Raw genomic sequence first — 15,178 nt, forward strand, 5'->3', positions numbered from 1 at the left:
TTTCGATAACGCACTTTTAGAGTTTTAGACACGTTAATTTCAATATTTCATTACAAAATGACTACCTTAGCTCATGGCGGACTCTCTAGACGATATATCAGTGAATCTCAGTACCACCAGCATCAGTTCAGGTTAGTTTGTTTATTATTGCATCGTGTGAAATTGAATTCTCTGCAATATGATGTTTACAGGGGATTAAATTAATATTTTGGCCTGCCTCATAGATATTGTGATGTGAGATCCTTATCAATGAATCACTGCGTCTGGCTGCAAAACACAGTACACTTTTCTAGATGTCGCCCAATCAACTGTTATTGCATGAGCTATCACTTGTTATTGTATCAGCTATTGTATCAGCACTTGCACAGTAACTTTTGGTAAGCCCCTATATAGTGTGGATAATGTATAATGTGGATAATGTATTATGTATAATGTATAATGCGGATATACCTCAGATGAAGTATCAGGAGTGTCTAAGATTAATGGAGATGGGAGGGTGTTGTGGCGATCTGACAGTCTTATAGAGGGGTATGTTGGCGGCAACACCAAACCAATGTCAAATGAGGTGAGTACATAGTCTAGTGTTAAAACTAATATTTTGATTATCATTGTATCGTTCTGAGCTTCAAAAGGGGAATTGTATAGTTACTAATATTACAAACGAGACTCGAGAGTAAGGTAACAGTTACAAACGAGAGTAAGGTAACAGTTATACCACCAAAACCTTTAAATCTGGTATACCAATTGACCATATCCAAAAAATTTTTAATTTCCTACATTCTCAATTTTTTCGTTTTCTGTGGCCCACTCGCTTCGCTCGCATAAAAAGCAAGATTTTTCATGGCGGATTCCAGATTCTCAATTTTACTTTTTTAGGGCCCGGAATGCTTTTTAATAGATAATCCTAGGTTACTTTTGGGGGCGAAGCCCCCGAAAATTTTGGAAATTTAAACTAGATTTGGCCTCCTGGAACGAATCTGACAATGGAGAACGATTTTAGCATACTATTTTCTGATTTCAATTTTTATTCAAGGGATAAATTGTCTGGATTCTAGAATCCCTAAACACTTGGCTTAACTAAAGCACGAAATAGGAGACAGCATGAAGTATCAAGAGTTTATAATTTTGGCAAAAATGTTTTCTCATCTACTACCATCACTTTCTGCTTTCAAGCTATAAACTAATACAGGGTTAAGGGAATTTGGAGAAGGAAGCAAGTATGAGACCAAATATTCAAGAAACAAGGAATTTAAATTTTCCAAAAATATAATAATGACTATTAGTATTTACTATTTAAATAAGATAGGAAACGCAACAAAGAATGCTTATGCATTATGCATGTTTAGACGTATTACATCAACTCATAATACTATATAATGTTCTTTGAACTCCTGACATAAAGTTATTACAATTGCATTGATGACCGTTCACAACATTACATGACTGATAATGCTATTATCAAAACTGGAATGGTAGTCTATATTGGGATTTGCAGAAGTTTTCTATAGCCGCCCCCATCCCCCCATGGGTGGTTTTTAGAAAAGATTGGTTTCTTGCCACTCTCGTAGCAACCTGTTGAACAAGCTTTTCACCCTCAGCAGAACATGGTGATGGAACTTTGGACGATTCATGATTAATAGGAAGTTCAACAACCCAATGTAAGCCACAAAAGCAAGCGGGCAGAGCGACTAATTAAAAAACTAGAAAAAGTCCAATTCTCACGCCCATTCTAGCATCATCGTACAGATTAGTTAAAACGCCCTGTTTTTCTGATATTTTCTCACGCCACACGAATTTGGGCTGGGTGTGTGCAGTGTGATACACACATTGAAGACGTGATGTGTATATGCTACTGCTTGCCAATACAGATATCGGGTGACACTGTAGACATATCCGGTTTCATAGACTAGATAAGTAGATAGTAAAATGTTAATAAAGTAATAATGACAACTATTTATGTCGTGTACGCGAAAATGCCCCAATAATTAGCATCTGGTTAGTGGTTACTTGATGCACAGATTTTGTAGCTAATAGCAACAAACTTTGGTCTGTGAAACGAAATTTGATAGACTGGATCAGTGGATCCCTGACTGAGGACATTTAAATAACGGTCCAGCAACTTTTAGTCTGCTCTTTCACTTAAATTCCTACTGAAATATTATCGAAAATTCTCAGAGTTGGCTCTCGAATTTCCTACTTTTTGTCAAAAATTTCCTACTTTTAAAAATTTCCTACATTCTTAGAATGCGAGAATGCGGGTTTTTGGATATGGGCCAATTGTACATTACCAGGTACGAAGAGCTAGGTTAGAAGAGGCGTTCAGAACTATAATAGAGTGTGTGGGAGAGGATCCAAACAGGGGTGGGCTAAAAGATACTCCATCTAGAGCTGCCAAGAGCATCCTCTTTCTTACCAAAGGTGGGTTATTTTGTGAAGACATATAGGAGCCTCTTCCTGAAACTGTATCCTCTTGATTTCATCAATTCAAGTACAGTAAAACCCCGATTTACCGCGGAGTTTGGGGGAAAGAAAACATCCGCGGTAAATCAGGGTTCGCGGTAAATTGGGGTTTTGTTTGTTTACATTATGCATGTTAAGCCCTATTTGGGGGAAAGGAAATCTGGGCGCGGTAAATCGGGGTTTTACTGTAATATGAATTCTGAACTTAATTATCAGGAAAATTAATCGTATTTGGAGTGTAATGGTTGTTCACGGTGACTGAATAATGAGTATTATCACCAAGGTTACGAGGAGAATCTAGACATGGTGGTGAAGAACGCTAAGTTTGAGGAGGACTATATGGAGATGGTTACTGTTAGGGATATTGAGTTCCACTCCCTCTGCGAACATCATCTCATCCCTTTCTATGGAAAGGTAATTAAACCAGAGTAAGAAATTGAGTATTACTATTTTGGGCGAACAAACTATTCTGGATGTTAGGTTTTGATCGTGACTTATCAACACCTTTTTTTCAGATACACATAGGTTACATTCCTACTGGCAAAGTTCTGGGTCTCAGTAAACTTGCTAGGATCGCTGAAATGTACACTCGTAGATTCCAGGTTCGCTTCTGAAATCTAATTTGTATTTAATTCTAAGGAGATGAATCTACAATATACATTTTACCAGTTTAAGTTTAACCATGATGTTGTTGCTATGAAAGAGTAAACTTTAGCAACTGATCGCTTTACAGCGTTTATTTTCAACCGGTGTAGGTTTGCCAAGTTAAGTGTTTATTTTCAAGTGATATTATATGTCAATTTTCAATCTTTAATTTTTAATAAAACCTCGACTTTAACGAGACTTCATTCCACAACCAGAACCAGGAACGAATAACGAAGCAGATAGCTAATGCAGTGGTGGACGCTATTAGACCCTCCGGTGTAGGGGTTATCATAGAGGGTAGTCACATGTGCATGTCCATGAGAGGTCAGTGTGAACGCTTCAAGTAGAGTTGTTGATACTTGATTATGTTTATTAATTTGAGGTAGCACAAAGAATTTACAACATTTGAAGAAATCTGTAAATTGGAAGGAGTAACAAAACTACATCAAGTAAACTTTTGATCTTAACAAACTCGCAAAGAGTTTCTTTTCAAGGCGTTTAAAAATAATCGGCACGGACTTGAGAACATGTTACAGTTAACAACCAATAGTACATTTAATAACACAGCTAACTTAACATGTAATTATTTGATCAATTCAAATATATAGTTGAAACCACATACCATGAGGAGTAACAACTATGGCTAAAACAAAATCAGCTTTAAAAGTATTCAAACAAAAAGAATTAAACTATCAAGAAAAAATTGATATTTCATCTAAAATTGGGAATCGCACACATTCATAGGCAATGCCAATAGTTTCACATTTAGTTCGCATCAAAAAAAGAAAAGAAGTTCAATCGGTGTCTTAGCAAGAGTTAATGATATCCGTCATTCCTATGATTCTTCGATATAAGATCTTTTGATTTCCAGGTCAACCAACCAACTTTTACAACCAACAACAATGCACTCCTGAAAATATAGCCAGTCAACTATGTGTGCCGAATTCATACTAACCGCAGTTAAGAACGAACTTCGTGATGTCTTACGATTGCCCTTTACTTAGTATTGCCACTTAGAAGAACAAGTACAGTTTTTAAACAATAGAACTGATCAAATTTGGATGATTTATCATATTTTAAATCTGCATCTGCAAGGCATGGATTAAGTGGGATTTCAACAAAGAAAAATGTATCACAATATAGTGATGTGGCGACAGGCTTGCAAAACAATCAACCACAGAAGTTTATTGATGAACCTCTTACAAATTTCGAAAAAGACATTTGATCACTTTTCTTGTTAAAGATACTAAGATCAAGTGACGGAATCAAAATGTAAGCGAGTTGCAGGTGATTGTTTGTACAAACATCAACTCTTAGACTCGGCTGACAGTTTTATTTCTTACACAATAAACCGTTAAGTCAGTATAATATGCAATAGGATATTTGTTATTTATAACTTACCGATAGTAGTTCAACCACGAGTCACGACGTCCCAGTTATTTCTTTGTCTTTTTCAAAGTTTCATAGATCAGCTCATCAATAGAGGATATGATCCTAGGTTCCAAGTTATCGCTATCAGATTCATTCGAACCATAATAATCAGCGATGGCTTTATTGTGTTCTTGAAACAAGTACTTTCTAACCCTGGACTTCTTATTTACTTCACATGGAAGCATCCACTCCGGGTATATTTTATCGAAGTCAGCATAGAGCTTGTCTCCGTCTTTGAAAACTATGGAATCACCTCTTGCTACACTTTCAGCACATGAGAATCCAACGAGCTTATTTGATTCCTTCCAATGAACACCCACTAATCCCCTTGGTTGATGGTCACAATTGTGACGGCTATCCTCGCTGTAATGACCTAAGGACTTGCTACAGGGGAGTAAACATCTTGGACAGACAAACGTGCATCTTGGTCGAGCACCCGGATTGAAATTCTCGCTAAGGATCTTGTAAACCCGCTTTGAATAGTTTATTATTTGCAAGTTTGGTACATTCATACCTTCCAGATGGTCCTTAATACTCTTTTCTATTTCGATGAAATTACTATTAAAAGCTTCTCCTGTTTTGTTAAGATCTTTGTTCAGTTCATCATCCCATGTTGTGAGGTCAGGTAGATTCTTAAGAACTTCAATGGGTAGATCATTCTTCATCATATCCTGCATCTTTCTGTACCCGTCAGCATCCATTCTTGACGCCTCAAGACACGAATTTTCCAAAGCTAATAGAACTCTCTCAACAAGATTTGTCCATTCGATATCTTTATTTGTTTTGACAAATTCGCTGATCTTTTCAAGGACAGTTTCTTCGTAAAAATTCTTGGGATAATTGAGTTTGCTAATAAGTTCTTTTACTCTCCCACTTTTACTTAATTCCAGATATTTCAGATCAACATGAGCTTCTAAAATTATTGAGTCGGTAACCCAACCCTTATCTTGAACAGAAATTCGCACTTTGCCTGATAGATACTCAAGAAAACCTCCTTCCAAGGCAAACTTTAATCCCTGCGATATTTGATGGATCGCTCGTTCTTTTCCAAAAATTTCCTTGCAGATGACATTTTTGAAATTTTCTTTCAATACCTCTTTTTCTGCCATCAGTTTTGCACGTACGTTATGTTCGCTTTCCCAGTTCCGTTGAACCTCTCCCAACTTTCTGATAATGGCTTCTTTAACATAAAGATTCCACTTTGCCGCATTTTCAGCATTCATAGATTTGGTAGTTGCGTTGGTAACAGAAATTATTTTATGCACTACGCCCGCTTCAAATGATTGTACATTATTCATAACTTCATCCATTCGACTTTGCAGCTTGATTATTTTTGCTCCATCTCGTGACTCATTGCTCCATTTTCTTCCCATAACGAATTCAAATACAGCCTCTATCCCTGAAATTAGCAAATTACCACCAAGTTGTTTAATATTCTCGTGCCATGATTGTCTTCTATCTTCTTGCACAGTGTTTGGGTGTGATGCATAAATTTCCTCAACCTGATTTCGAACGTTAACTCTAGGATAATTTCCTTGGCATTCTTCTATGTTCCTTTCAAAAATTTCCTCGAATAATTCATCTTGACGTTTTGCGTCATCTTTTATTGTATTATCTCGGTTGATTTCACTCTGCAATTCGTAACTAATGTTATTCTGATATTCCTTCTTTTTGGCTTCATAATCAAATCTCCCGTCGAAAGTCATCTTGATCTTATCTTTTTTATCCGCATGCAATTCTTGAACAAATCTGTCAAAATTACGTTTCCTTGGTTCTTTGAAAGATTCGTACTTATTTTCTTCAAGAATTTTGTCTACTTTCTTGCGATTCTCCGCGACTGTAGATTGTACATGACAGTCCATCATATTAATGAAGTATTTCAAATTCTTCACGCTTGTATCTTCAGAGTCAGTCTTTATGATGGCTTCTTCTGCCTTCGCAAATGCTTCACAGAAATTTCCAGCCACAACTTGTTTAATTTCATCCAATTTCTCCTCAAATTCATTGAAGGCCTTATGCTCCATCGCTGATTTATAGCTCAATTCAAAGTTAGTGGTTTCGAGACAATCATAAACAAGTTGAATATGTTTACTCCAACTTTCCAAACTTTGTCCCTTTGTACACTTTGTTTGTTCATCGATGTACTTGCGAAAGGCTGCAATCTTTGTCCCAAATTCGTGATTAGGAGTGTCGTCTGGTGGCTTTCCTCCTTTGTTCAACAATCCAAAATATTTGATATCACTTTCATTTTCCTTATCAGACGTATTGAATGAATCTAGAAAGCTACTGCAATCCTGAAGGCCATAATCGCCCATTTCTATTTCAGCGTCGTGTAAGGTCTTGTGAAGACTTTGCCGGTTCTCCAGAAATTTTGAAAGATTTGTAGTGTCGACTCTACTGTAGGCAAAGAGCAACTTTGTTGGCTGTCTCCCTGAATTTTCTTCAGCTATTTTAGATCGTTTATGAGCAAGAAGGGCTATAGGCACCACTTCTCGGATGGCGATGTCATCTTCGTTCACAGTTGTGATTATAGTAGCATCTGCTGATAGGATAGCTAGTGTAGCCATCCGATTATCCTTCCATATGGACCAATCTGCACCGAAAAATTCAGGTGCTCGTAGTCCTTCAGTATCCAAGATAAGGACGTAGTCAAATTTCTTGTTGAAATTGCTTTTTATGAGCTGCATGTAAACACCTTTCGTGCACTGACCTGCTGAAACCCTCATCCTACAACCGAACATTATATTCAGTAGGGTTGACTTTCCGGTGCTTTGCGTCCCCATAACACTGAGAACAAAGACTTTAGCAGTCCTGCCAACTATATCCGTTAATTTAGTCTGCAATGTGCTGAACAAATCGTCCGTCCACTTTTGGCACAATATTCCTGTGTCACCATCCATGAGTTCCAACGCGAAGCCATCCATAAGATGCTGTGCGGCTAGATCGGGCAGTAACTTATGATTCAATGGAGCAGATTATAGCTGTTGATGAATTCCCTCCAGATATTCTCGATCCCAACACTTTTGTTGACGTAATTCTTCTTGGCTTGATAATAATTTGTTTCAAGATGTTTTTCCTTTTCGTGGTTTAGGGAATTTGGTTTTCGGCTTTCGCTGTATGTCTCATATGCCTGACTCACATTGCACTTTTCTACTTCCAGTATAGAAGCACATTCTTTGTCAATGTTAGCTTCAAAATAGTTGGCTAGGACGAATCTCAGATCTTCGTCTTTTATTAAAAGTATTTGGTAGAACAGATTGAGAAGTTCTTCCTGGTTTTGGGCATACTTCACTGATATATCAGCTCTAAATTCTTTCTCGTTGGAAATTTGGAGGATAAGTTCATTCTTCTTTTCAATCTCCCTTTCGAATTGGAGTTTCATGTGAAGGTCACCTTGCCTTTTTAAGCTCTTCTGGAGAATGAGTCTCTCCCTCAGAGAGGCAATGTTCGAGCTCTTTACAGTTTTCTCGATCAGTTCTAGGCCAGGAATTTCATCTTGTGGAGTGATTCCGTCAATTTCTTTCAGCATTAACCTGCTTTCTCTTGAGGAACTCTTATTCTTCATTATTGAGTTCAGACCATTAGAAATTCCATCTGCGATCGAATGAAAAGAGCCAGTAAACAGCTTCTTCTTCTTGTCATATTTGAGTGCATGCCTATTCGTGCCCCACGACATTAGTTTAGTGGTGATAGTTGCAAGGTTCTCCTTGAATGAAAATTTCGTTTGATTAAGATCAACTTCGACCATTACAGCATCGGGTTTGAACTGTTTTAAGTAAGGGATCGCAGGCAAATAATTTCCTCGTACATGCAAAACCATCCACGGACATTCAGTATTTGGGTCTTCAGACTTCAAGAATCCTACATCAAGTTCACACATGGTTGAAAAGTGTTTTATGTCTGATCCTTTACTTGCAAATCGACAACTGAATACTTGAGATGTGATATCCATACTTTCTGTCACCATAGCATTCCGAAAGAAACACTACTCTTGGCAAATCTGTATCTTCATCGATAGATCTGAATTCTTTTAGGTACTTCACTTTGGAAAACATCAGAGCGTTTTTGAGGTGCATTAGTACGTTATCTTCGGAATACGAGAAAAGAAGTGGGACGCTGTATCTTTGTTCAAGTAGTCTCTTGAATATCTCTTGTTGTACTGAAATATTTCCATTCTCTATGAGGTCTAACAATAAATCAAATGGTTCATTTTCAACCCCATCCGCCATTTGGTCAGTTTGACTTCCGTTTTCTTCATCATCAGAATCAAAATCATCAAAGCTCAAGGAGTATGACTTTGAATCAGAGGCAATTGAATGAACTTCAGCTTTTCTAAAAACATCAGTTCTGTATTTCAATCTGTCGATGATTACTTCTACGGAAAGGCTGCCTGATTCATCATATGGTCTATCCACATAAAAATCCTGATACGATATCCTATGACCTTGACTTATTTCCTCATTTCTTCCAACATTTAATGGGATACTTAATGCCTCGTCATTATTGAGGATATTTTTCAACGAAGGAGTTACTTCTTTTTTCGTTTTTCTCGACAAGTCTGCTTGCAGTTCTTCACCTTCATTTGGCGAAACACCGCTGTCAGGTTCCTTTGAGCTCGTATCAGATAATATAGGTTCTTTCATATCCTCAGAGACACCTGAATCCTCTCCGCTATCTTCACTGCTGCTATATGTATCAACACTAACTGATATAACCAGACATTGTGTACTATATGCCTGAGACAGTTTTAGCTTCCCGTTCAAGATGGTTTTACATTCCTCGTAGCAAGCCAGTAAAGGAATCCCTTGAGCAAACCCCAAAGGCTTCCTACAATCGTCTAGGAGGTCAAAGACGCTCTTATATGCAGACAAATTTAGTGTTGCTTCTTTAACAGTAGTCCCATCTATGTCCAACCGTTTCAAATGAAAACAGAGGCTATCCTCTTCCATTTGGCTAGAAGAAAATCTGCTTCAACCCTTATCTTTATTCTGGCTATGGATCGGGTTATCTATCTACATCACCTAATGAGAATAATTGTATGTCATCTGAGTAGTTAAAGGTCTAATTTTCAAAAGGACAAACTTGCCTTTAATGTAAGTTTAAAGGCTAAACAATGTACTACTACTACAATTTGACTCGATCCAAGCATTAAAATGAAAGTTTGAAGGCTAAACAATGTACTACTACTACAATTTGACTCGATCCAAGCATTTAAAAATGAAAATTCATTTAAAAACAATTACCACAATTATTATTTGATTAAATATACTCCTCGTAATTAATTAATTTATTTCGTAATGATAATAAATAAAAATCTTATCAGAAAGAATTATTTCAATCGGGCACTTAGTAAATGAGCTATAAACCCCAACGTATGTGTATTAATATGACCTTTTACTTAAGTGCTTACATTCAAGTTGGCATTATCAAGTACGTACAGAGAAATTAGATAAACACAAGGTCGAAAATCAAGCACTGCAGAAATTAACTTGTCGTGAAACAGTGTAGAAGTGTAGATGTCAAAGTGTTACATTTTTCTTAAATCAGAGGTCACTTAGCATCTCTAAAAAGTTGCACCGGACAGAGAGCAAAACATTAGTATAAGTGAAGCCTCCTTATAATCTATTGACCACATTATCTCTTTACTATACCATTATCCGTTTATCTGAACACACGGTATTTCTATCACTCGCCACATCAGACTAATGTTTTCTAAAGATCTTATGATCAATATCAGTTTCACTAATTTACTCATGTAGCAGAACACTCAGGCTCCTGAAAGGCGTAGAGACTTGAATCTAAGCTCAAAATGACCGTGATGGCCATTTAATACACAGTATCTATGACTATATATATATAGATAATATACAGGGGCCCAATAGTCAGACATACCGCGGGTCTTTTACCACCTCCGTGTTTCATATTTGAGACCTGTAACTTTGCAAATAATATACTGTCACTAATCATTCGAGGATTCCGTCCAAAAGATGGTGCGAAACGGATTTAAAATGACAAAGTTATTAAGCAACTTGTTTATCTCGTTAGCAAAGAGTGATTTAGCACGCTCGAATTTTTCCTCACTTTCGATGATAATTATGAAAATTCTAAAGCCTTAAACAAAATTCTAAGAATGCTGTGCCCTTTTTCTACAACCTTGCTAAAAATTGCGAGTTTTCTTGTCATACTGTTTGTGGCAGTTTCTTAATTTCTTTGCACTTTGCTCCATCTGTGAGAATCAACAAAATTACCGTAGATGGTCTCGTAAGGTTATGGAACTGCAAACCGGAGAAATAACTGAAGAAAAATTAGTTGACGATCTCCGTCTAATAATTTGGCATAATATCCGCTATGGAACTGGGGGGATACACTAAGAATGCCAATCATTCTGCCAGCCAAACGGAGCTGCTCTACTTAAATGACACATTTTCTATCTCAATTCTCAAGTTACTCACTTATAATGAGCTCATTTCTTAGATATACAATGTTTGATCGAGTATATTTTATTTGATCATGTCGTTAACCATAACCACTCTTGACAATATTGATATATTGCTTCATACCATGTATATATCTATATTATATTTTAAACTTGCCGAAATTCCCCCGGCAACTGGGACATAGGAAAAAAACACTGAAAATTGACCAAAAAATGACCCTCTGGCATGAGTGGCATGACCAATTTCAGCTTGCAAATGCAGTTGAATCCTTGCAATTTTTAGCAGGGTTGTAGAAAAAGGATAGGAATAAGAGATAACATTCTTAGAATTTAGATTAAGGCTTTATCGCACGTGCAAGGAATCGCACGTGCGCGAGCAACCACAGATCAGATTAGCAACGCGCGTTGCCATGCTTTATGATACGTCATGAATAGCTCACATTTACGCTCACTCTCTGACTATTCATAACTTTGGTTGTGATTGATAATTTTGATGCGGTAAAAAGCATCGTTTAGGGAATCCGAATACGTACAACTAAACGTTGTCGTCATAGCTAAATAAAATTCATAATTTCTACAGTACAGAGCTCAGAGCTGGATGATGAAAAGAACTTAAAACATAACTGATTTTTTAAATTTCTTCGAACAAAGCTTTCAACTAGCGGGTTTTTAGTATTATATAAATATAATATGCAGCGCGGATTGGCCATTAAATAGTCAATTTTAAAAACTATTTTATTTAAATGCTGTTCTCTGCACTATTTGGAAAGTGTTCAATGCAAAATAAGTAAAACTAAAAAGATAGTGTTCCCTTGGATTCAGGTAACCGTGGCTAGATTCAGAAGAATCTCGACATTCAAAATATGTATAGTGATCGAGTACTGCAAGAATAAAACAAAATACGACGTTCTAATGGCAGTACATTGAAATCTACTTTGTCATACTGTTTGATAGTTGATACAAGCACGAGACTTTGGCTGATTCTGATGAAAAATGTGTAGCCAAAGCAAGACCAACCAGCAGACCAGTAAATATTTCACGTGCTATGATAAAATTAAAATTAAGTAATACGAACTAGCAATACCATAATATACAAGAGACTTAAAATGTATGTAATTAAATTACTTAGGCGTCACCAAAACTCAGATATATCGACTCCAGACTCGCTTGTAAGCCGTCATATATCATATCAGTATGTCATGCCCATGGTTGGCATCTTTACAAATATCAAACATAATGGGACTGCGGGAATGGTTTCGTTTATTCGTTATCTTCCAGAATTTTATCTAAAAGGATAACCTACGTTTTGTACAGTTTAACAGCGCCAACTGCAGATGACCGAAATATGCTGTGATTAACCAGTCGTGTATAAATGTTTGGCAAGACGTTAACAGTTCTAAGTACCTCACCTAGAAGCATTTGTTAAATATTTGATTCATTTTACAAACGCCGAGTGTTGGTGTTTGGCCCAGATGACAGTTTAGGATTAGGATAGAAAATCTGGGACAGGGATTCCTGGACCCTGGTGCATAGCTGAGAGACATTTAGATTTTTGGAAATAGGCATATTTGAAGATGTAGTTAATATATTATTACACTATTGAACACCATAAACTTAATATTAAAAGCAACCACTCTGTAACTGTGACCATAACCATGATTGTTAACGACTAACCATGGTAATTATCCCAGGGGTACAGAAGTCAGGAGCGGAGACATTGACCAGCACAATGTTGGGAACATTCCTGGACGATCCCCGGACGAGAGACGAGTTTTTAAGAATCTGCACCCGTAGGTAGAAACAAGATGTAATGCTTCCGAGTGGCTTTGATACATGTTGCAAGCCTCTTATCACAGTAATGAGGTATACAAGGCGCGCGAAATGAGGTATACAACGTGTATCAACAGTAGCAGACTCCGTGCGTGCCCGTTTCCTCGTAGAATTCAATACTGGATGAGGATTGAGGGGCGCGGATAACGTCTAGGAGAGAAGGAAGTTTCTGATTCTGAATGTAGTTCCAAATTATAAGCAGTCGATGACTTGACAATTAAACTTCATGTCGCACAACTGAAACTAGGTTATCAGATTTAGTATTATTTTTATTTTTATTTCAGTGCCGGTTGATCCAAGTACATTTTGTAGATCATAATATGTACAAGCTGTTTTTAATTCAGGATTTTATTTCTGTCCTCAGCTTTAAGGGGTCGTTCACATATTACGTAATCAGCCGAGGGGGGTTTCAAATGCTTACGGTTGATTACGGGGGGGAGGGGGGGTTTGGTCGTTGATTACGTAATCAAAATTTTAATTTTTTACCGATTTTCGAAATACCAATTGGACAATTTTCGTTAATTATGTAATCAAAATTTTAGTTTTTTTAACCAATTTTCGTTTAGTAAGTGCTTTGCGATTATTTCATTCATTAATCCGTTGTGATAGCTTTTAATAATATAGGAGGGGGGTTGTGTCTTGATTACGGGGGGGGGGGGGTCAAACCTTGATTACGTAATATAGGGGGGGGGGGGGGGTTCGGTCTTGATTACGGTTGATTACGTAGGGGGGGGGGGGGTAAAAATTGCCAAAATATTGATTACGTAATATGTGAACGACCCCTAATCATAATATTGACTGTTGACTATTTTCGCCATCCGGATTTTTTATTGTCGATGATATTGATATACCACTTTTTGGTAGTCATCCACTGATTAAATTTATGATTCTTTCTTAACTGTTGTCCATTAGCATTATAGTGTTAAGGGGAGATACACCAAAAACGTTTTTGCTCCGAACATCGATTTTATTTTATATCATGGTTAAATAGACAAAAAGAATAAGATTGCACACCTTCAAAATTTTCTAAAAATATTCCCTCATCGAGAAAAAAAATATTTTTCTTTTTCGAAAATTTTTAAAATTTGGAGAAGTCTGTCACTGTAATACCGATAGTTCGGCCATTTTAAAAGTTTTTTAGCTGATTTGTTTACTGAACATTACTTACACTCCGGAAGACAACCCTTTAAAAGATTATATAATTGAACAATAAATGACCATGTTACAGACCGAACAAGGTGAAAAAAGAAAAATTGGGATTTTTGCCTACCACCAAAGTTGTACATTTTACCACTCGCCCAGGTCATCAGATATCGCTTCAAAAATTCTTGTGAGTGTAGCTGATGATCATATCAAACTTTTTGGAACAGGATTTCTCTCAGTTTTGAGTTTTAAGGTATGAAATGTGGCCTTAAACGACTTAGTAAAATTCATCGTAAAAAAGGGCCAAACATGGCAGAATTAAGGCTTAAAATACATATAACTCAAAAAGTATCAGTTTTTTTGAAATAATTTTTACAGAATCGTAATCAGCTTGAGAAGACGAATCTTTTAGTACCAAATAGGTGATTTTAGAAGGCAAATTGTCTTAAATAATTTTCTAGCTCGAACACAAGGGTCCCCCCTTGTATAAATTTTGTACAAATTGTACACATTCTTTACAAATTTTGTGTCTTTAACTATTATCAATTTGGTACTAAAAGATTCGTCTTACCAAGCTGATTACGATCCTGTAAAAATTATTTCAAAAAAACTGAAACTTTTTGAGTTATAGGCATTTTAAGCCTTAAATCTGCCAAGTCGTTTAGGCCACATTTCATACCTTAAAACTCAAAACTGAGAGAAATCCTGTTCCAAAAAGTTTGATATGATCATCAGCTACACTCACAAGAATTTTTGAAGCGATATCTGATGACCTGGGCGAGTGGTAAAATGTACAACTTTGGTGGTAGGCAAAAATCCCAATTTTTCTTTTTTCACCTTGTTCGGTCTGTAACATGGTCATTTATTGTTCAATTATATAATCTTTTAAAGGGTTGTCTTCCGGAGTGTAAGTAATGTTCAGTAAACAAATCAGCTAAAAAACTTTTAAAATGGCCGAACTATCGGTATTACAGTGACAGACTTCTCCAAATTTTAAAAATTTTCGAAAAAGAAAAATATTTTTTTTCTCGATGAGGGAATATTTTTAGAAAATTTTGAAGGTGTGCAATCTTATTCTTTTTGTCTATTTAACCATGATATAAAATAAAATCGATGTTCGGAGCAAAAACGTTTTTGGTGTATCTCCCCTTAAAGTATTAGGATTATGAATTGGAATTATGGTTTTGTTTTGACAACTGATTTATGTTTAAATTCGATAAACTATATAAGACT

The 15,178-nt window shown here is 36.5% G+C and overlaps 3 protein-coding genes across 3 annotated transcripts in view; 2 read left to right on the top strand and 1 right to left on the bottom strand.

The window, feature by feature from the left end:
• LOC134823043 (YTH domain-containing family protein 2-like) overlaps nt 1-15,178 on the top strand; it is a 67,487-nt gene that overhangs the window by 11,704 nt on the left and 40,605 nt on the right. The gene's annotated exons all lie outside the window — the stretch shown is intronic.
• Nucleotides 74-13,195, top strand: LOC134822714 (GTP cyclohydrolase 1-like). The gene is made up of 7 exons (XM_063833914.1): nt 74-131; nt 456-565; nt 2,292-2,418; nt 2,744-2,874; nt 2,976-3,062; nt 3,321-3,429; nt 12,664-13,195. Exons 1-7 carry the CDS (start codon nt 74-76, stop codon nt 12,768-12,770), a joined length of 729 nt encoding a protein of 242 aa, XP_063689984.1. The 3' UTR covers nt 12,771-13,195.
• LOC134823422 (interferon-induced very large GTPase 1-like) lies at nt 3,513-9,559 on the bottom strand. The gene is made up of 2 exons (XM_063834883.1): nt 4,507-9,559; nt 3,513-4,015 (listed from the first exon to the last, which is right to left on the bottom strand). The coding sequence occupies exon 1, from the start codon at nt 7,458-7,460 to the stop codon at nt 4,542-4,544; it is 2,919 nt and encodes a 972-aa protein (XP_063690953.1). The 5' UTR covers nt 7,461-9,559; the 3' UTR covers nt 3,513-4,015; nt 4,507-4,541.

This window comes from Bolinopsis microptera, chromosome 11 (genome assembly GCF_026151205.1).
Source record: "Bolinopsis microptera isolate Bmic1 chromosome 11, MBARI_Bmic_1.0, whole genome shotgun sequence".
In the NCBI taxonomy this organism is placed as follows: Eukaryota; Metazoa; Ctenophora; class Tentaculata; order Lobata; family Bolinopsidae; genus Bolinopsis; species Bolinopsis microptera.